Below are 20,498 nucleotides of genomic sequence, written 5' to 3'. Positions count from 1 at the left end.
TTACTTCTTGGCTGGACTACTGTAATTCATCATTATCAGGATGTCCTAAAACTCCCCAAAAAGCCTTCAGTTAATCCAAAATGCTGCAGTAAGAGTACTGACAGGGACTAGAAAGAGAGAGCATATTTCTCCTCTCTTCATTGGCTCCCCGTTAAATCCATATTCAAATTTAAAATCCTTCTCATCACATACCAGATCTTGATTAATCAGGCTGCATCTTATCTTAATGACCGCATCACCCAATTAGAGCACTTTGCTCTCACACTGCAGGCTTGCTTGTGGCTCCTAGAGTATTTAAAAGTAGAGCCTGAGGCAGAGCATTCCGCTTTCAGACCCCTCTCCCATATCCCGCTTCTAGTTTGGATTCAGGAGACAGAAATCGCCTCTACTTTTAAGTTTAGGCTTAAAACTGTCCTTTTTGACAAAACTTTTATTTGGGGCTGGATCGGGTGACCCTGAATCCTCCCTTAGTTATGCTGCAATAGGTCTGGGCTGCTGGGGGATTCCCATGACGCATTGAGTGTTTCATCAGGAGTCGCCTATGCTGTCTTTTTTTCCCCGCTCCTCTCGTCATTTAACAGAACAGGTCTATTTTAACTTTGCAAAGTTCCTATTTAGGAAGCAATTTTGGTTCTGGGTCCTCCCCAACTCCTGAAAGTGAGTAAGGAAAATGAAGAGGCAAAAACTATCCCTAAAGCGCCCTGCAGTTTTCCAGGAAAACCCCAAAACACTAAACAAGGCAAACAGTACAACACTGTATGTTCGAGGAAGAAGTATTTCCCATGTTTTGATCCAACAGGAAATGTGCTTTGGTTCTCTTTCAAATGCTTGCTACACATACTCAACCCGAGGAAGCTCCCTGAAGCAGCAGGGTCACCTGCTGGTTCATGAAACCATAATCTGATCAGTTTTACTCTTCTTGGAACCACAATTTAAGAAATGAACATCATGCTGTAGTAAAGAATACTTAAAACTAAGGACCGAAACGATAAATTCACCAGGGAAATGATTTACTGAGATCGCAAATCAAGGGAGAAGTAGGGTGATTCAACTCACAGACCCTTAAACGCACAGAGGAGGAATACTAGGATAAACCCTGCTGCATCAGATCAATATGTTTGACCGATTAGGCCCACGGAAGCTCTCTCCTATTAATAGCAGTGGCGTTGAAACCTCATTACAGCTCCTGAGGGAGGAGCAGCTCTGTATCGGCCCATGACTGGCGCAGAGAGCACAGGCACGCCATAGGTCTAAAATTCCTATTACCGCTTCCACGTTGAGTGCTGCCTTCAGGCATCCTTCGGAAATTCAACAAAATGTTTCCAAGGGCAAAAAGAGATTCTAAACTCCTCATGGTGTTTTCTTAACTTAACAGGACTTTAGTCTGTTTGCGCCCGTCTGTATATTTTTACTTATTTTGATATCCTGTTAATTAAGTAAATAACCTGTCACCAGTTGGAACTGTACAGATTTGCATTAAACAACCCTAAAACCGGTTAAACAAACTTTCATCTCTATTGGTTTTTGTTGCGATTTAAGTCTCAAGCCCCTCAAAAAACTCCTAAAAACAGGAGGGGAGGAACATTATTACAAACATTATTTATGTGCTGATTAATTATCCACTTAAATTGTCGTTAAAATAGCCGAATTCGATTATTATGTATCGGTAGGCCTGAATGGCGGATCAAGCGAAATTGCATATTTTCCCAGCTGTCAGTGAAGGCATCTTTAATCACAACTGGAGAGAGGCGCTTGTGTCACAGCGTCACCGGTAATATTTCATCTGGGGCTGGAGGGTATTATGAGCAGAAGAAATCCCGCTGAGTTATGATGGTTTGTGAGCAGCTCAAAGGGTGAGAGGCTCGTCACGTGTGTGGTGGTGTTTTTAGATTAGATTTAGCCTTTAGTTAAGTGTCTTCTTCTTCTTCTTCCTTTTTTAAAAACTCCCAGAGTATATTTTACCTCCCCGGTAGATTTAGAAGCTCTTTGGCAGTTCCAGGATAATGACCCTGGTGTGTTTTAATTTTCTGGACTGAGTAGCGAGACATGTGCAGCAGATAGACTGCATCTCGTCACTCCAAAAAGTAGCCGACGGCCGATCAGCAGCCGAGACAGTCGGGACTGTCCATTTATTCTAAAGGCAGAAACCCCCAGAGCAAGAAGGAGCAACATGTTTGAATCCACGGGAATCCCTCTCATCGCGCTGGATATCGCGTGTCTTATCCTGGGTATGTAAATCAAATTCTGTCCCAACCTGAAGACATCTTTTAAACTGTTTATTCATCGGCTACCAATATCTAACAAAAAAGTTGTTTCGTAGTATTTGTTTTTACATCAAACTGAATTTAAAGGAGTGATCTGTCAGAGAGACGTTAGATAAAGTTGATGTCAAAGCAAATCTATTCAAATGGTATGGATATATATTATGTAAATGCTCATGGGAAGGCTCGAGGTTTAGGTAACCTGGCAGGAAGATGGAAAAAGGGCGATAACGTCCCACCCTGTTTGTGTTTCCCGAGCAAAGCCGTATTTTTAGCCCACTGTTTGAAATGTAATCATAGCACAGAGCCTGGTGCACGTCTGCGAAAGGGATCCGACAGTGTTGAGGTAATCATGCAATAAAAGACAATGACTGGAGTTTTAGTGATAGCTGTAAAAGCCTTGAACCTTGTATCTGGGACACTCACTTCAGTTTGATAGTTGCCGTGTTTGATAAGGACAGATACAGGCAGACACTCAAGCCCTTCCCTGTGATTACAAGGAACTCCTGCTTCACTGCTTAGTCAGGGTCTTGTGGTTGACTGTGCAATGCTGAGTCGTACATCTCATTGCTTGTTTTGTTTTGGAGCTGGCACCAGTCAGACTGGAAAAACTGAGTCTCTGATTTTTACCCTGTTTTTAATTCTTAAACAGAACTTATAATTGAAAGAAATGTTGAAATCCATTTATTTACGTGAAATGAGTTTAATACCTGCATTTAAGGTGTACTGCTGTAAAAGTATCCATGCAAAACAGTAACAATACTGGATGCATCATTGTATAAGCAGCATTTGAATGCTGTGTTAAAAGTAGGACTGAACAACTCTGTGCACTGATTACAGATTTTTAAAATTTTTTTTTTTTTTTTTTTTTTTTTTACAGTTATCAAACAAACAGATGTACAGTGTTCATCTCTGAAATAACATATAGCGTATTATGGTCATACTTCGATAAGGTGCATGTGTATATATAGTCTTATATATCTAGACTACATGCAGGCCTGTGAAAAACTAACTACACCCTTGCTGCTTCCTAGGAATTAAGATGGTAAGTAGCGGCCTTGTGCTGCTAGTGAAATGCACTTGATTAATTGCTCAATTTAGCATGTTAAGCTCTAAAGTTCATGATGGTGGGGATGCCAGTTTAGCTGACTGGTTGAGCAGGGGATCATATGGCCAGGGGACCATATAAATCCCTGACAAAGATTAAGATGTTTGTACTAACTAACTAAAATGAAAACAAAACAGTACACTTTTAAACTGTACTGTACTTTTGAACAGATTTCAACCTGATGTCAACAAAGAAGACAGAAAATGAACAAACTAGTTAATGAACTGGTTCCTTATTTTATTGTTTGATCTGCGTAATTAAAATTTCTGCACGATTATACCTCATATGTCCTGAACAGTAAGTTCAAGTTTATTCAGGATTTCAGAACGATTTACTTTGTGCTTCAGTGACTCTATATTTGGTCATTTAGCCTAAAAGCATTAATACCAATGATTCCTCAGTCTTCACGTTTGGAAATATACCTGTTATTGCAATACTGTTTTCAGTTTAGCCAAGAGACGGTGCAGTTTTGTAATGTCTAAAGAAGCCACAGGGGAAGGGAAGGGCACAAGTCAGAGTACGTTTCATATGTTATGGTGTTCTCTGTACAGATTAACATGATGGGTTCAGTGTTTAACGCTAAACATGTGACTTACGTGCTGTATATTCACAGATTTGCCTGGTTACTTTTTGAAAAAATGTTTTTGCAGTAATTCAAGGCCTCAGGCAGTTAATTATGAAATAGTATGCCCTTTTTGGGAGGAGTACAAAGGGAAATCTCACAATGAAGAAGTGTTGAAAGTGTCTCTTTGAGAAGAAAGATTTTCTGTGTGATCCAGACAGATCATGTTTCCTGTGTCTGAATCATCACACTTTTTAAAGCATTGTATAGCAGCAGCATTGCAAATATTAATGACATAAGATGAGCTGAAACCTGAAATTGTTCCATTTGCTCCATTTTATTTTTAGTTGGGCTTCCATTTTTTATCCTTACCCCGAAACACAGCCCTTTCAAACGGGGTTTCTTCTGTAACGATGAGTCCATCAGGTACCCGCTCAAAGAGGACACCATATCCTACCAGCTGCTGGGAGGAGTCATGATCCCCTTCACACTGATTGTAGTAAGTCAGGAGTATTCTTCTACAACCAAAGCCTCTTATTTTGCCTTTGGTCAACATGTGTGACTATTTTTTCCCCCCACTTTGGATCTTTTTCCTCAGATCGTATGTGGAGAGTGCCTTTCTGTTTACCTGTCACGCGTCAGGAACCAGTCTTTGGGGACCAAGTATATTTCATGTCTTTACAAAGCTGTGGGGAGCTACGTGTTTGGAGCTGCTGCCAGCCAGTCTCTGACGGACATAGCCAAATACTCCATTGGTCGTTTGAGGCCAAACTTCCTGGCTGTATGCAACCCAGTGTGGGATCGTATCAACTGCAAAGCTGGTGGATACATCGTGAACTTCACCTGCAGCGGGGATGAATTTCTGGTGGATGAAGCCAGGTAAAGATCCTGAGCACAAACCAAATGAAACCTATTTGATTTAATGTGGTGTGATTGTTGCAGTGCATTTGCCCTATAATTTTTTGTACTGTTTAGCATTTGCTGTTTACAAGTGAGATATGAAATACACCCACATTAATAATAATTACTGTGTACAACAGCCTCTCCGTGAATCGCTACCGAGGGGTTTGTGTGTCCCAGGGATCCCAGGGGCTATGTTGTCTGGGGGCTTTTGCCCCCTGGTAGGGTCTCCCATGGCAAATTGGTCCTGGGTGAGGGACCAGACAAAGAGCGATTCAGACGACCCTTATGAGAAAAACATCGAGGGAACAGTTTACCCTGCCCAGGTAAACCCTGCCCAGGAGCGGAGGCCCTGGCGGACTGAAAGGCCCGGGGAGGGTGCCCGAGGGCGAGCGTCTGGTGGCCGGAGACTTTCAGATTAAAAACAGGCAATAAGTGGGCTAAAACCAGATTGAGAGTGTGGCCACACTGTTGCGTGGGTGCAGACACACATCGAACTAAATTAAAAGAATCGGTAAGATTCAAAAAGTCTTTAACCATAGGCTTATCTGGACAGCACACATGAATATTAAAATCCCCAACAATAAGAAAGGAGTCATATATAGGGGGATCACACTCCTCAGCCTCCCCGGGAAAGTCTATGCCAGGGTGCTGGAAAGGACAGTTCGTCCGCTAGTTGAACCTCAGATACAGGAGGAACAATGCAGTTTTCGTCCTGGTCGCGGAACACTGGACCAGCTCTTTATCCTCTCAAGGGTACTTGAGGGTGCATGGGAGTTTGCCCAACCAGTCTACATGTATTTTGTGGACTTGGAGAAGGCATTCGACCGTGTCCCTCGGGGTGTCCTGTGGGAGGTGCTGCGGGAGTATGGGGTGTCTGGCCCATTGCTACGGGCCATTCGATCCCTGTACAACCGTTGCAAGAGCTTGGTTCACATTGCCGGCAATAAGTCGGACTCGTTCCCGGTGGGTGATGGGCTCCGCCAGGGCTGCCCTTTGTCACCGATTCTGTTCATAATTTTTATGGACAGGATTTCTAGGCGCAGCCAAGTAGTGGAGGGCTTTCACTTCGGTGGCCTCAGAATCTCATCTCTGCTCTTTGCGGATGATGTGGTTCTGTTGGCTTCATCGGGTGAGGGCCTCCAGCTCGCACTGGAACGGTTTGCAGCCGAGTCTGAAGCAGCGGGAATGAGGATCAGCACCTCCAAATCTGAGGCCATGGTTCTCAGCCGGAAAAGGGTGGAGTGCCCACTCCGGGTCGGGGATGAGTTCCTGCCCCAAGTGGAGGAGTTCAAGTATCTCGGGGTCTTGTTTGCGAGTGATGGGAGAAGGGAGCTGGAGATCGACAGACTGATTGGTGCTGCGGCCGCAGTAATGCAGACGCTGCACCGGTCCGTCATGGTGAAGAGGGAGCTGAGTGTAAAAGCAAAGTTCTCAATTTACCGGTCGATCTACGTCCATACCCTCACCTATGGCCACGAGCTGTATGTTGTGACCGAAAGAACGAGATCGCGGATACAAGCGGCGGAAATGAGCTTCCTCCGAAGGGTGGCTGGCCTCTCCCTTAGAGATGGGGTGAGAAGCTCAGCCATCCGGGAGGGGCTCAGAGTAGAGCCGCTGCTCCTCCACATCGAAAGGAGCCAGCTGAAGTGGTTCGGGCATCTGACAAGGATGCCTCCTGTGTGAGGTGTTCCGGGCATGTCCCACCGGGAGGAGGCCCTGGGACAGACCCAGGACACGCTGGAGAGATTATCTCTCGGCTGGCCTTGGTGTTCCCCCGGATAAGATGGAGGAGGTGCCTGGGGAGAGGGAGGTCTGGGCTTCTCTGCTTAGGCTGCTGCCCCCGCGACCCGGCCCCGGATAAAGCGGAAGAAGATGGATGGATGGTGTACAACAGGACAGTTTTAGACACTGATTATGACAGAAGGACTTAAACATAAAAGGCTGATTTTTTTTTTCTTTTCTTTTTCTTCTTCTAAATTTCAATTTCTCGTTTATTTATTGTAGACTGTCCTTCTACTCTGGTCATTCATCCTTCTCTATGTACTGCATGCTGTTCCTTGTTGTAAGTATATATTGTCTTTAATACAAACTGATTTGTTGCTTTGTTAAAGAGGAGATACTAAAATCTTTGGTATTTGCTCTCTTGCTACTGTAGCTATACATTCAAGCCCGGCTGAGGTCACAATGGGCGAGGCTTTTGCGTCCCACCATTCAGTTTTTCCTGATTGCTACTGCAGTGTATGTGGGTCTATCTCGGGTGTCCGATTACAAACATCACTGGAGTGATGTGCTCGCTGGCCTTCTGCAGGGCGGTATAGTGGCTGTTCTAACAGTAAGTTTCATGTTATTATTCTTTTTTTAAATACAGTTCTAGTACAGTTACAATACTAGAGTACTAACTTTCTCACGTTTCCTGCAGGTTTTCTGTGTCGCAAACTTCTTTTCACAACCAGTGGAGCCAGTGGTGACACAGGAGGAAGAAGCCTCACATGCCAGTTTACAGGACAACCCTTCCAATGGGAACCACTATGGCAGCACTGAGTGAACATGAGGCCCAACAGACAATACAGTGTGGGGACCTCTATCCTTTAAATCCATGGAACTGAAGAATTTATTTTAAATTGTTGTCCGTTTTTTGTGTGCATGTCTTGAACACGTTTTGCCACCATGCAGTAGCCATTGCAACAGCCTGCAGGCTTTAGCTGCTACCTAGTGTAGCCATGAAACTTTGGTCACAGGAAGAAAATGCACTACAGAGGATGAGACTTGCATCGCAAAAGAAGCATGACTTCCTGGCGAGTTTTAGTTAAATCCAACATAATGCTGTTTATTATGCAGCCGTAAAACAAAACACAGCATGTTGAGTTTAAGTTATTTTTATGTTTTAATTTACAGTGTGAGCTTCTGGAAATGTGGTTACTCTTGCGTATTGGTTTAATGCATCATGAATGAATGGAATTCCTTTTGCCCAGAATATAAAGAGTGTCTGTGTGTGCACTGCAAGCAGGCGTTTAGCGGCCTGAAACCTGTGAATAAGAAAACCAAGACTGCCCTTAAAATAGAGTGAACTGAGAAATCTTGTGCTCATCTTATGTTTATTTTTGCCTTAGAGTTTTGCTGCTACCTGCTGTTAAGTAATTTCCCCGATATAATTTAATCTATGTAAAATACAGTTTATTGACTTTTTTTGGTTTCTTTTATAGATTGTATAAATTGCTATGTTTCTGTCCACATTTAAGCTTTTAAAAGTACCGTTTCCAATACTGGGAAGAAATGAGACAAATAATAAAGAAAATGTCATTTTGCTACTTTGAATCAAAGAAAATAAGCTAATCCTTTTATGCCTTATCTATTCAAAAATACAGAGTAGATATAATGCAAGTAACTAGTGACTTGGGAATTTATTTATTTATTTTACAAAACTAGACTAATTTGCTGCTGCAGAGTAGCTAATTTAATGTCGTGGGAAAATAAAAGGACTGAAAAAGAGGGAAGGAATAGAGTGATGATGATTTGGAAAATTTGAATCTGCACTAAAACCTAAAAGTTATTAATACAAAACACTGGCTTGGCTTGTCATTTAGTTTAGGTGACCTTTTAAACCGCAAGTATGCAAATGTAGAGGATTTTATCAAAGGATACTTGTTTTCCAAGTGATGTTATGGATATGTGGATATATATAGGGTAAGCACCAGTAAGCATGCTAACAGGCAGACTATCACTACACATTTGTCACCCGTGGTTGCAAATGACTGAGGTAAGAATGTTCTTTAGAGTTGAAATCCCATCAACCTGATTTAATTACCTGCATGCTAGCTAGTTCTTTAGCACTCAGAAATAGCAGTAGAACACACAAAAATCAGCTCAGATGTACTAAAGTTGTTTAATTTTGGTTTGTGATCCTAAATAGGGTAAATCACCTCATTTATGCACTTGCTAATAGTTAAAGAAATAGTTAAAGTATTATCTTAATCTCAATGCAAAAGCAGCTACAGTATGTTTGCATCATAAGGACATTTGTGATTCTTTGTGGTGAACTAAAAACATTTCTAAATGAAGATGAAAGCAGGAGAGGTCTCTGCTGGAAGTAAGGTCAAAGTGGACAACAAATTAAAATGTGCTTCCACCCGTCCATTAGTTATAGACTAGACTAGTAAATTATTAGTTAATTATCAAATTACACAAAAGAGTTGTGGCTAACTGGAGTTTTAACGTATTAACACACTCTGTGTGGTGGTTAACACATTTACCTTACATGCAAAAGAGACTTAGAGCCTTTTATTGTCATTGTGCAGTTTCTTGCACAGCGAAATTGGGTAGCAGGACCACAAAGGTGCAAAAGTAAGAATTAGAGAAACCAATATACAACAAGGGGAAAAAAATAAGTAAAATAAAATAAAAAGCAATGTATATGTATACATTTATGTGAGTGAAACTATATACATGGTGTATGTGTAAGAAACATTGAAACAGAAACATTGTGGGTCTGTATACAAGGGCAGTTATATAATATAATAAATAAATAAGGGTGGAGGGGCTATGGTCATTTAGGGTGGAGATGGTAGTTCTACTGGGACCAAAATATTGCACATACCAAGGATATTGCACATGAGCCAAAAATATTGCACAGAGCATGGAAAGAACTCCAGTTCAAGACCCGTTGGACACACAAACCCACCCTCAGGTGGACACGAGCTGGTGTGACTCTAATACCAGTCCCAAGCCCATGGCAGGGCTGTGTCAGGAAAGAGTTGTGACATAAAATCTGTGCCAAATCAAACATGTGGATCCATTTCCTGTGGTGCTCTGTTAGGGAAACAAGAAAGCAGCCAAAAGTAACTGAGTAGCTTTGCAGGATTCACAGTTCAAACTGATCTTTATTCCTTGCCCTGTGTTTACCCCCTGTCTAAAAGAGCCATTTTAGCATCTCTACCTTATAGACAGCTTTGTTTTCCTCACTTGCTTCCCCTCTCAAACAGAAGGTTTGAGATGCATTAGCCCCCCAGCGCAACCAAGCAGCTTAGTTATCTGAAAATATAAATTCTATGACTACAAATTATCACAAAAAGTTTAAATAAAAAAAACAAACCTGCTGCTAATGGTCCAATAAAGTAATTTGAACAAAGCTCTGTCAACTTGTTTAATCTCTAAGTGGTGGATCCAGCACACCAAAGGTCACTCACACCAAAGTTTCTCTAAAAGGATCACTGATAGTGTCTCTGGTTATATAGTAACTACCATGGAACTCTACCAGCCAGGGTTATGGAATAACCACTGCTGGTTGGAGAAGTCTATATTAGCTTTCATTTCCAAGTATGACAGAATGGGTAGATGACATAAACAAACCTACATACTAACCTGACCTCAAATCAGTCTCATAGGCTGTTAATGCAGTCTAATAACTATATTTTGTACAAAGATCAGTCTCTAACTTCCACTTAGAGACAAACTTCCTCCTTCCTGAATGTCTAAAATCACCTCACGTGCAAATGTACAGTTTCAATTCCTGTTAAAGACTCGGTAATTCCCACATAATTTTGGATATTCATAAACAGTAACATACACATGGTGGCAGTTTTGAGGAATGTGATGATATGAAAAATTCAGAGACAGCTGACTATCGTTGCTCGTTTGACTAAACTCCTAACCCCACAGAGCAAATTTGATTTAGGGGCACACTGCTCCTTTGTGCACACTGGAGACACACTTTGCTTTCTAGGTGGACTATGATTTGGTGTTTCACAGTTTTGGCATGTAGGACTGCTAAAGGATAATAAGTAGTAATAGTAGTAATACTATTATATATAGATAGTTCAAGTGTATCTGGTGATTAAAAGCTTCACATTTGACCAATTAGGTTGCCTAAAATTTATTTTAAGATGACCAGATGACCATGTTTATTTGGGACAGAACTGCATTTTTATTTTCCCAGTGCATGTGGAGGGAAAGCTTGTTATTATAATGAAATTAAGGTTAGCCTGTCTAATGCTATGCCAATCAGGGAAGTTACCAAAAAGACACAAGCTTTGCAGATTATGGTGAATATGACGGAAACTATGACACATAAAAGGATGCAGCAGTATGTAGTAATGATAAAATATGTGTGTGTCATATTCGGCTAAAACTTGCTACAATTGTTAGATATAGCTCAAAAAAGGTATGCCAAGCAATGGATGTATCCCTACTGAAACCCAAAGACTGTCACTAGAGATAGACTATTGCATGAGACCAAACTTCAGCTTCCTATTGTTCTTATTATATTTCCTTTACAATGGTAATGGAAAAGTTGCATTCAAATAAAATATACTTGTCTACCGCCCAGCATTGTTGACATGTCCCACTTTGTCTCAGACAAACACTGGATTTGTCCTACATTTAGTTTGTTGAGATCTGGTCACCCTAATCTCTCTTGTCACACTGACATCAACAATAGCGCTTATTGAAAGCATCTCCATTCACTCTCTGTCACATGTCTCACTATATCTTGCCAGGCAGTGATGCTGTTGGAGGAACAAGCGACTCAGAGCACAATGTGAAATGGCAACTTTTTAAGAGCGGTCAGTGAAAAAAAGATGATGTTATGTAAGTTAAAAAATTCAGGAGAATTTATTTATGTGGATAAGAAAAAAAACAAGCTAAGAAAAAAAAACTACAGAAAATGAAGGAATAATGAGAGCCAACGTTGTGATAAACTTTGGTTCTTGATGTGGTAACCAAAAGAGAACAAAGTTCTTAATTGCAAAAAATGTACTTTTTGTCCAATGTTGTTCCTGTTTAATAAGAAGAGACAAACAGAGAAGTGTGGAAGAGAAACACAGCCGCTCAGGAGAGGAAGAGAAAAAGGCAGCTTATCAGCAGTAGATTTGCAGTGGTATGTCAGGAAAGACATCTATGAATGAGAAATGGTATGCGGTAGTTTGTATTCACGTTAGCACTTTTTAACTTTCCGATCAGCTGCAAAATTTAACTCACTTCCAGAAATGGTGGCACGCTGTATAAAATGTAAATAAAAAACAGAATGCAATGATTTTCGAGGATCATAAACCCATATTTTATTTGCAATAGAACCTAGAAAAATGTTTAAACTGAGAAAATGTAACATTTTAAAGGAAAAATAAGGCCACTTTGAATTTGATGGCAGCAACATGTCTCAAAAAAGTTGCGACAGGACTGTGTTTACCCTTCATAGCATCACCTCTTCTTTTAACAACAGTCCAGAAATGTCTGGAAAGACCAGCTGCTGGACTTTTGGGAGAGGAAAGCTGTCCCATTCCTGTGTGACACAGGATTCTAGCTGCTCAACAGTCCTGGGTTCTTTGTCAGACCATCACAGACTACAGGACCACCAAACCCTCTCCCGCATCCTCTGATGTCTCCTTCCTAAACGAGCTCAACAACTTTTATGCTCGTTTTGAGTGAGGGAACCCCACAACCACAACCAAAGCAGACATGACGCCAGACCACCAACCTATGACTCTCTCCCCCACCGATGTAGGAGCGGTGCTGAGCAGGATCAATGTCCACAAGGCTGCAGGCCCTGATGGCATCCCCGGGTGTGTTCTCAGAGCGTGTTCTGGGGAGCTTGCAGGAGTGCTCACAGACATATTCAATCTGTCCTTGGCCCACGCTGTGGTACCGGCCTGCTTCAAATCCACCTCCATCGTCCCGATACCCAAAAACTCCAACCCATCTTGCCTCAATGATTACCGCCCAGTAGCACTCACCCCCATCATCACTAAGTGCTTAGAGCGACTGGTCCTAGCACACTTCAAATCCTGTCTCCCCCCCACCCTGGACCCCCACCAATTCGCATACCGCCGGAACAGGAGCACAGAGGATGCAGTCTCCATCGCAATGCACTCTGTCCTCTCACACCTGGACAACAACAACACCTACGCCAGAATGCTGTTTATAGACTTCAGTTCAGCATTCAATACAATCCACCCCTCACAACTCATCAGGAAACTGACAGACCTGGGTATCAGTTCCCTCATCTGCAAATGGTTACTGGACTTCCTGACCAACCGCCCCCAACATGTCCGGCTGGATAACCGCTGCTCATCTACCATCACAATGAACACCGGTGTACCACAAGGCTGTGTGATGAGCCCTTTCCTCTACTACTCCCTCTTCACCCACGACTGCAGACCTGCTGATGGTTCCAACACCATCATTAAGTTTGCAGATGACACCACGGTGATTGGCCTCATCAGTGACAACGATGAGGCCGCCTACAGGGAGGATGTGGATCGTCTGGCTGAGTGGTGCGACAGAAACAACCTGCTGCTTAACACCGAGAAGACCAAGGAGCTCATCGTGGACTACAGGAGGAATGCTGACCCACATCCACCCATCCACATTAAGGGGACGGCTGTGGAGCGTGTGAGCAGCTTCAAGTTCCTGGGAGTCCACATCTCCGAGGATCTCACCTGGACGACCAACTGCTCCAAGCTGGTCAAGAAGGCTCACCAGCGCCTCTTCTTCTTGAGGACTCTGAGGAAGAACCACCTGTCCTCAGACATCCTGGTGAACTTCTATTGCTGCACCATCGAGAGCATCCTGACCAACTGTATAACAGTCTGGTACGGGAACTGCTCTGCCTCGGACCGGAAGGCGTTGCAGAGGGTCGTGAAAACTGCCCAGCGCATCGCCGGAGCACCACTTCCTGCCATAAAAGACATCTACAGGAAGCGGTGTCTGAAAAGGGCTGGGAAAATCATCAAAGACCCCAGTCACCCATCACATGGACTCTTCACCCTCCTGCCCTCTGGGAGGCCCCACAGGAGCCTCCGGACTAAGACCACCAGGTACCGGAACAGCTTCTTCCCCACAGCTGTCAGACTCCTGAACTCTGCCTCCTGACATCTGACCCACGTTAAACTCATGGACTGAACATACACACGCACACACAATGGACAACTGTACCCTCAAACACAATAATAACATGGAGTGAACCACCACTCACAACCACTAGCACTTTATATAGCCTCTGTAGAAACTATCTACACCCTCACTTATCTTAACTGCACTAATGTATAGCTCTGTGTAAATAATCATTCTGTACATTCGATAATCTTTAATCCTACAACTGTTTACAACTTGCATAGTTCCCATTTCTGTATTGCTGTATATCCCAGATTCTGTAAAGTTATGTATTTCATATTCTGTATAGTTTTTCATATTTATATCCTGTTCATATCCTGTACATAGCTTGTACTCACTACAGCCTGTACATACTTATAGTTATAGAATATTCACAACATACTTCATACCGTGTACATTATAACATACCATAATAGACCCATTTCTGTAATATACTCACATATCTATATTATTGCTAATATATATTGTAATATATCTATATCACTAAAGCACTTCTGGATGGATGCAAACTGCATTTCGTTGCCCTGTACCTGTGCATGTGCAATGACAATAAAGTTGAATTCTATTCTATTCTATTCTATTCTATATTTTTGTTTTATGCTGCATCACATGTTGTCAACTGATAACATACTGGGACTGCAGGCAGACCAGTTTAGCCTGTTAAGCCTGCCTACAGTTCTACAGTGAAGCCCTGCTGCTAGAGTATGCAGTTTAGCATTGTCTTGGTAAAAGATGCAAATAAAACAACATCATCTGGATGGGTCCATATATTGCTCTACCTGTACATAGTTTTCAGCATCGATTGGGGAAAGCACTAATTGTGTGGGACAGTGCTGAGAGTTGTCCATATCTAACTTAACAATTAAAACGGCATATCTTACTGAATTGTTTTTTAACACATAAATAGGGATATCTGGTCACTCTGATACCATCAGAGATGCAGGTTTTTTGGAAAGTTGATAAGCTGGATGGTGACTCGTTGCTTCAGTTTAGATGTGGCGTCCATGTTTTCCAAAATGAATTTTATTTTATTTTTTTCCACCTGATCAGTTTTCCAGTTTGCCTCAGTCCATTTTAAATAGGCTTTGGCCCAGAAAAAATGGTGGTGTTCTGGATGTTCAAATATGGGTACTTCTTTGTACAGAAGACCTTTAACCTGCATTTGTGGATGGCATGGAGAACTGTGTTCACAGACACTGAGTTCTTGAAGGATTCCTGAGCCCATGCAGTGATTTCCATGACAGAATCATGGCTTTTTAATGCAGTTCTGTCTGAGCACCTGAAGGTCACAGACATCCAACACTGATTTTTGAACTTGTCCATTGCCTACATAGATTTCTCCATATTCTCAGAGCCCTTTGATGATATTAAATGATGTAATTGTAAATGATGAGATAGTAAAAGTCTTCACTCTTCCTCTCTAAGATGCTTTTTTTAAAATACCCAATAATACTGGGTATTACACTAGGTAGTACTGACCTGCTAACAGTTAACCTAATTAGCTGTGAAATGTTCCTTCTACTTCACTTACTTTTTCAGCCTTGTGTCCCAACTTTCTTCAGATGTGTTAGTAATGTGTTAGTTTAAACACTTGTTTCATATTTTACAGTGAATAAAATTTGGTTTATGAGATACACGAATCATTGCATTTGTTTTAATTTACATCATAAACAGTGATCTTGTAATTTCTAACAATTCTTTTGTACTCCAGGTCAACAATGCCAACAGCTAAGATCTAGTGGTAAACCACCTCTTAGCCTCATTAGCAGCAGTATTTAAGATTTTATGGCCACCTGCTGGACATGAAGAGAAACCTATGTAGATTTACCACTTTTCATTTCTCCCACTGACATAGCTTGTTAAGAAAAAGCATAGCTAGAAGGCACTGCCTTTTGTGAGGAACTTTCATTTCAAAGAATAAGTCAATACACAATGAAACATTTTGTTGTTGCAGCTCCTTTAAGTAGTCATTTGTTGAGATTTAAAAACTGCATAAATACACGTTGAGCTGTAAAAAATGCAGTATTGATTTAAGCCAGGCAGACAAACATTGTCTCTTCAATCTCTCAACATAAGACAGTACTCAGGGATCTGATTCATGACAGCGTCACTGAATTTATTTAAGCATTTTCCCCCTACAGTTGAGAAACTGGGCTTACATTTCCCTCCAAGTTCTGAAACCAGCAGAGAAAATCATTTAAGTCAATCTATACTCATTTATCAGCCCCTTTTAATATGATGCTCCTATTAAGAACGACTTACAGTAAACAGCATTCATGAATTCATTATGTGCAGTATCACCCTCTCCATTTCGATATATTTAAATAGATCTATTCAAAACATGTTTGCTTTTGTTCTCGTCAAACTGAAAACTGTTTAGAGGGAACCAACTTGAACTCCAAACTGACCAAACAATCAGAAGAGTTTTACACCACCGCAGGGTTGTAAAATTTTATTTGGACAAATCTGTACATGGAGGTTTTGGCCTTCAGTGTGTTCACATATATAAGCAGAATGGGGACACAGACAGTTAGCTCACTGAAGATCAATCGAAGTGCTATTACTCAAAACTGGACAGGAAGTTCAGTACAATCTGCTTCAGTTTAGCATCTGATGCTTCTGAGATCTTGCCATCAGCCCTGAAACGAAAAACGGATGAGATCAGATTGAACAATTTTGGTTTTTAAAGGCTCAAACATACAGATTTGTTTTTCTTCTTACTTGATGTTGGAAAGCAGGTCCTGGTGCTGGCTCAAAATGTGTTGCAAGAAAGCCTTCTCGAATTTTGTGATCTTGCTCGGCTCCATCTTGTCCAGGTGACCCCTGACACCAGCATAGATGACTGCTACCTGCTCCTCAATGGCCATGGGAGCTGGAAGAACCATTAAAGACAGTTAGTTGCACTGTACAATACCCTGAGGATTTCTAGAGAAATAAAAATAATAATAGTAACTCACAGTACTGGCCCTGCTTCAGCAGTTCAGTGAGTCTGACACCCCTGTTAAGGAGCTGCTGGGTGGCAGCATCCAAGTCAGAGCCGAACTGGGCGAAGGCAGCCACCTCACGGTACTGGGCCAACTCCAGCTTCATGGTACCAGCCACCTATAAAGTTAGGAAAATATGAAATGAGAGAGAACCTAAGATTTTAGCCCTGCGGCTGAATTATATGCAATTCTTATTCTTGAATACATTTAAAAAGGAGGTCAGCCAGATGTTACCTGCTTCATGGCTCTAGTCTGGGCAGCAGAGCCTACTCTGGACACAGACAGACCCACATTGATAGCTGGGCGGATACCCTTGTAGAACAGCTCAGTCTCCAGGAAGATCTAAAGGGGGGGGGGGGGGGGGGGGGGGGACGACATGGAGAAGTCAGAGGTGCAATACAAAACATGAACAGATAAACATCAGCTCCGAACACTTTTCAAACAAACCTGTCCGTCTGTGATGGAAATGACGTTGGTGGGGATGTAGGCGGACACGTCACCGGCCTGAGTCTCAATGACAGGCAGGGCGGTGAGGGAGCCACCACCGAAATTGTCGTTCATCTTGGCAGCTCTCTCCAGCAGACGGGAGTGCAGGTAGAACACGTCACCTGGGTAGGCCTCACGACCAGGGGGACGGCGGAGCAGCAGGGACATCTGACGGTAGGCAACAGCCTGTGGGAGAAAGAAAATTATTCAATTTGAGAATAATAGTGACATTTGCACAACATGCTAAACTTTAGTGATGAATAAAGTTTGCAGATTCATCTGCAAATCCTCACCTGTTTGGACAGATCATCATAGATGATCAGGGCATGCTTGCCGTTGTCTCTGAAGTACTCTCCCATGGAGCAGCCAGAGTATGGAGCCAGGTACTGCAGCGGAGCAGCATCAGAGGCAGTGGCAGAGACCACGATTGTGTACTTCATGGCATCGGCATCAGTCAGCCTCTTCACCAGCTGAGCCACAGTAGACCTCTTCTGTCCAATGGCAACATAGATGCAGTACAGCTTCTTCTTCTCATCAGTTCCGTCATTGAAGCGTTTCTGGTTGATGATTGTGTCGATGGCAATGGCAGTTTTGCTGGAATGTGGAATATTGAACTTAAAAAAAATATTCCACTCATCTACAGCTCTCCTATCAAGACCAAACCACTGTTAAAAACCATCTGTGAATTTTGATAATTACCCAGTCTGTCTGTCACCAATGATCAGCTCACGCTGGCCTCTGCCAATGGGCACCAGACTGTCCACAGCCTTGATTCCAGTCTGCATGGGCTCCCTCACAGAGATACGGGGGATGATACCTGGGGCCTTCAGACCCACACGCCTACGGACCTTGGAGCCCAAAGGACCCTGAGAGAGTGAGAGAGAATGTCAATTTAAGGCAAACTTCAACATCAAAATGGTTGCAAGTACTATAATGGTGGGAAATAAAAGTCATGTTGCGATGACTGCCATTTAATTACTGAACTAGTCATGAATAGGTAGAAAAACAAAAAGAACCAAACAAAACCCCCCCCCCCCCCCAAAAAAAAAAAACAGGCAAGATTTCGTCACTGGTCCAAATAACTCGTGGATGCTTACTAATGAGAGACAAGGTCATTTATGAAAACTTAAACTGGCAATTTTGCTGATTAATAGGTAATCTAGCTGCTCTACAAGATAATGTCTGGTGATGAGTTCTTTAAAAAGGCCCTAGTTAATCAACTTGAATGTCACAATCCAAAACAAAATTATTTTTTAAAGGTTTTTAAATTACCTTCCCATCGATGGCATTTCCCAGAGCATCCACTACACGGCCAAGCAGCTCCTCTCCCACAGGAACATCCACAATGGCACCGGTCCTCTTCACGATGTCGCCCTCCTTGATCAGCTTGTCATTACCGAACACCACAACACCAACGTTGTCAGGCTCCAAGTTCAGAGACATGCCCTGGAGGATAATAAATATGGTTTCTTGAAAAAACATAACATCACTGAATTGAAACTGTTAGCATTTTTTAGTTTCACAATTTTGTTCAACAAGACAAACCCACGGTGCGCTCCTCTTTAACCATTTTTATATATAAAAGATATGCAGGTTGGAGAGAAACCTTGTGCCTTTGGACTTACTTTCAGGCCAGAGGAAAATTCCACCATCTCTTCTGCCTGGACATTCCTCAGTCCATACACTCTGGCAATACCGTCACCAATAGACAGCACACGCCCTGTCTCCTCCAGGTCTGCAGAGGTGTCAGCTCCCAGGATCTTCTCCTCCAGGATGGAGGACACCTCGGCTGTGCCTGTGAAAGACAAAATGTCAAAAAATAAATACAACTGGATGTTAAAATGACTGGAAAAGCTTTCCCCAATAATCTATTGAAACACTTAGAAGTAGAGGAACAGTTGAGAAACAGTTGTGAAACCTTCATGGTTTTATGCTGCAAAAAGGATTAATTTTGTTACCTCAATGTGCTTTTACCAAAAAAAACAAACAAAAAAACAAACAAAAACAAAACAAAACCAAAGAATGAAAATATGCATGGTTTAAATTTCTAAATGACATAATTAGAATGAAGAGTTATGTGGGTCTCAAACACCAAACACTGATGATGCCTTTTCTAAGATAAGGTGTTCTTAGACGTACACACAGGGATTACACAGCAGTTTCACCGGCATAGCAGAACCAATTATTTTAATAAGTCGCCTTTATGAGATGCCCTGCATTGTACAGGATGAAGTTTCTGGTCTGTTGTTTTTGACTTTCTCACCTGTCTTCTGCAGCCATGGTCTGTGTGTGTGGAGGTGGTTGACCCCAACGCAGGCGGCCGGAATAGTCTTTGACACCTGGATTCAATAACAAGCACTTAATTAAAAGTTGAGCGCAAATGAAAGTTAAGAGACATTTAAATAAGGATTACAACTGCGCTTCTTGCAGTGAGGCAAATGTAAGTTTGTGCAGCGGAGAGGAGTTGCGCTGTCAGGCTTTCTGACCTTCAAAGCGTGGCTGAATGAGCTGTTAGCTGACAGCTAGCATTAGCTTGAGTGCTACATTTAGTGCTACAGGACGAAATCAGTCACTTCACAAGGGCAACATTAAAAAAAAACACGATTAAACATCCAATTTCAAGACTTTTAGCATCGATTATTAACTAGGACTTATTAGAAGGGTATTCGTAAGCCGGTGACAGGTTAGCTAGCGGCCTGCGGCATTAACGTTACCCTTCACGCCCATAAATGCTCGCACGGATATTAAATAAACTTACTGCAATATTCTTAATAAATGCAACTTGCTTGGTTAAAGTACTTACGAATCCAGCCCTTCTAGGCAGGGTTCTGGCCAAAGCTGCTGCAACTCTAACGGATAGCATTTTCTCGGGTTGCTAATGACCTGTCCTCAACTGTTAGCAGCTCCGACCTGCCTGTGAGTGAATGTAATGGCTGAATGAACTCTTCTTCTATTAATGCGACTCTGGTCCTGGTTCCCACTTTAATACTCATCGGTGCCCCCTACTGACGCGGAAATTATACGTTACACAAAATAAAAACGTTATTTTGTGCAAACCAACTTAACTTAAATGAAAATGGCAAAAAGAAAAAAAAAGATGTACAACTGTGGGTGCTTTGCACCAACTGTGCCAACATAAAATATAAATAGTAGACAGCAGGAATAAATAGTAAACAGGAGAAATATAAACAAGTAAGAGGGACGTATAAAAAACAAGAGAAATATAAAGCATAACAGCAAGGCACAACTAACAAAACAGACTGGGATTTGGTACATTGCTGTTCTGAATTTAGTGCATTTATATGCATATA

General features: G+C 42.1%; 2 protein-coding genes across 2 annotated transcripts; one reads left to right on the top strand and one right to left on the bottom strand.

Annotated features, from left to right (window-relative positions):
- Positions 1-2,024: 2,024 nt before the first annotated feature.
- On the top strand, positions 2,025-8,142 carry plpp1b (phospholipid phosphatase 1b). Its single transcript, XM_085475786.1, has 6 exons — positions 2,025-2,228; positions 4,279-4,430; positions 4,530-4,810; positions 6,839-6,896; positions 6,990-7,166; positions 7,254-8,142. Exons 1-6 carry the CDS (start codon positions 2,171-2,173, stop codon positions 7,377-7,379), a joined length of 852 nt encoding a protein of 283 aa, XP_085331912.1. The 5' UTR covers positions 2,025-2,170; the 3' UTR covers positions 7,380-8,142.
- Positions 8,143-16,154: 8,012 nt separating this feature from the next.
- On the bottom strand, positions 16,155-20,144 carry LOC146697205 (ATP synthase F(1) complex subunit alpha, mitochondrial-like). Its single transcript, XM_085475781.1, has 11 exons — positions 19,991-20,144; positions 19,451-19,526; positions 18,813-18,982; positions 18,460-18,633; positions 17,887-18,053; positions 17,481-17,781; positions 17,149-17,373; positions 16,936-17,043; positions 16,675-16,819; positions 16,439-16,589; positions 16,155-16,356 (listed from the first exon to the last, which is right to left on the bottom strand). The coding sequence occupies exons 1-11, from the start codon at positions 20,048-20,050 to the stop codon at positions 16,278-16,280; spliced, it is 1,656 nt and encodes a 551-aa protein (XP_085331907.1). The 5' UTR covers positions 20,051-20,144; the 3' UTR covers positions 16,155-16,277.
- Between the last annotated feature and the right edge of the window lie 354 nt (positions 20,145-20,498).

Source organism: Copadichromis virginalis, linkage group LG12, assembly GCF_057382275.1.
Source record: "Copadichromis virginalis isolate Kocher_CV1m ecotype Utaka linkage group LG12, C_Virginalis_male_GT1.1, whole genome shotgun sequence".
NCBI lineage: Eukaryota > Metazoa > Chordata > Actinopteri > Cichliformes > Cichlidae > Copadichromis > Copadichromis virginalis.
Note: the sequence above shows the minus strand (reverse complement) of the source record. Positions and strands in the feature narration are given on the sequence as shown.

Excerpts from the sequence above, each read along its gene's own strand:
- LOC146697205 (XM_085475781.1), bottom strand. The coding sequence starts at position 20,050 with ATGCTATCCGTTAGAGTTGCAGCAGCTTTGGCCAGAACCCTGCCTAGA. Across the intron at positions 19,527-19,990 it reads TGCCTAGAAGGGCTGGATTC|GTGTCAAAGACTATTCCGGC; the intron begins GTAAGTACTTTA and ends TATTGAATCCAG. Across the intron at positions 17,044-17,148 it reads TTTCCATCACAGACGGACAG|ATCTTCCTGGAGACTGAGCT; the intron begins GTTTGTTTGAAA and ends CCCCCCCTTTAG.
- plpp1b (XM_085475786.1), top strand. The coding sequence starts at position 2,171 with ATGTTTGAATCCACGGGAATCCCTCTCATCGCGCTGGATATCGCGTGT. Across the intron at positions 4,811-6,838 it reads TTTCTGGTGGATGAAGCCAG|ACTGTCCTTCTACTCTGGTC; the intron begins GTAAAGATCCTG and ends TATTTATTGTAG. Across the intron at positions 6,897-6,989 it reads ACTGCATGCTGTTCCTTGTT|CTATACATTCAAGCCCGGCT; the intron begins GTAAGTATATAT and ends TTGCTACTGTAG.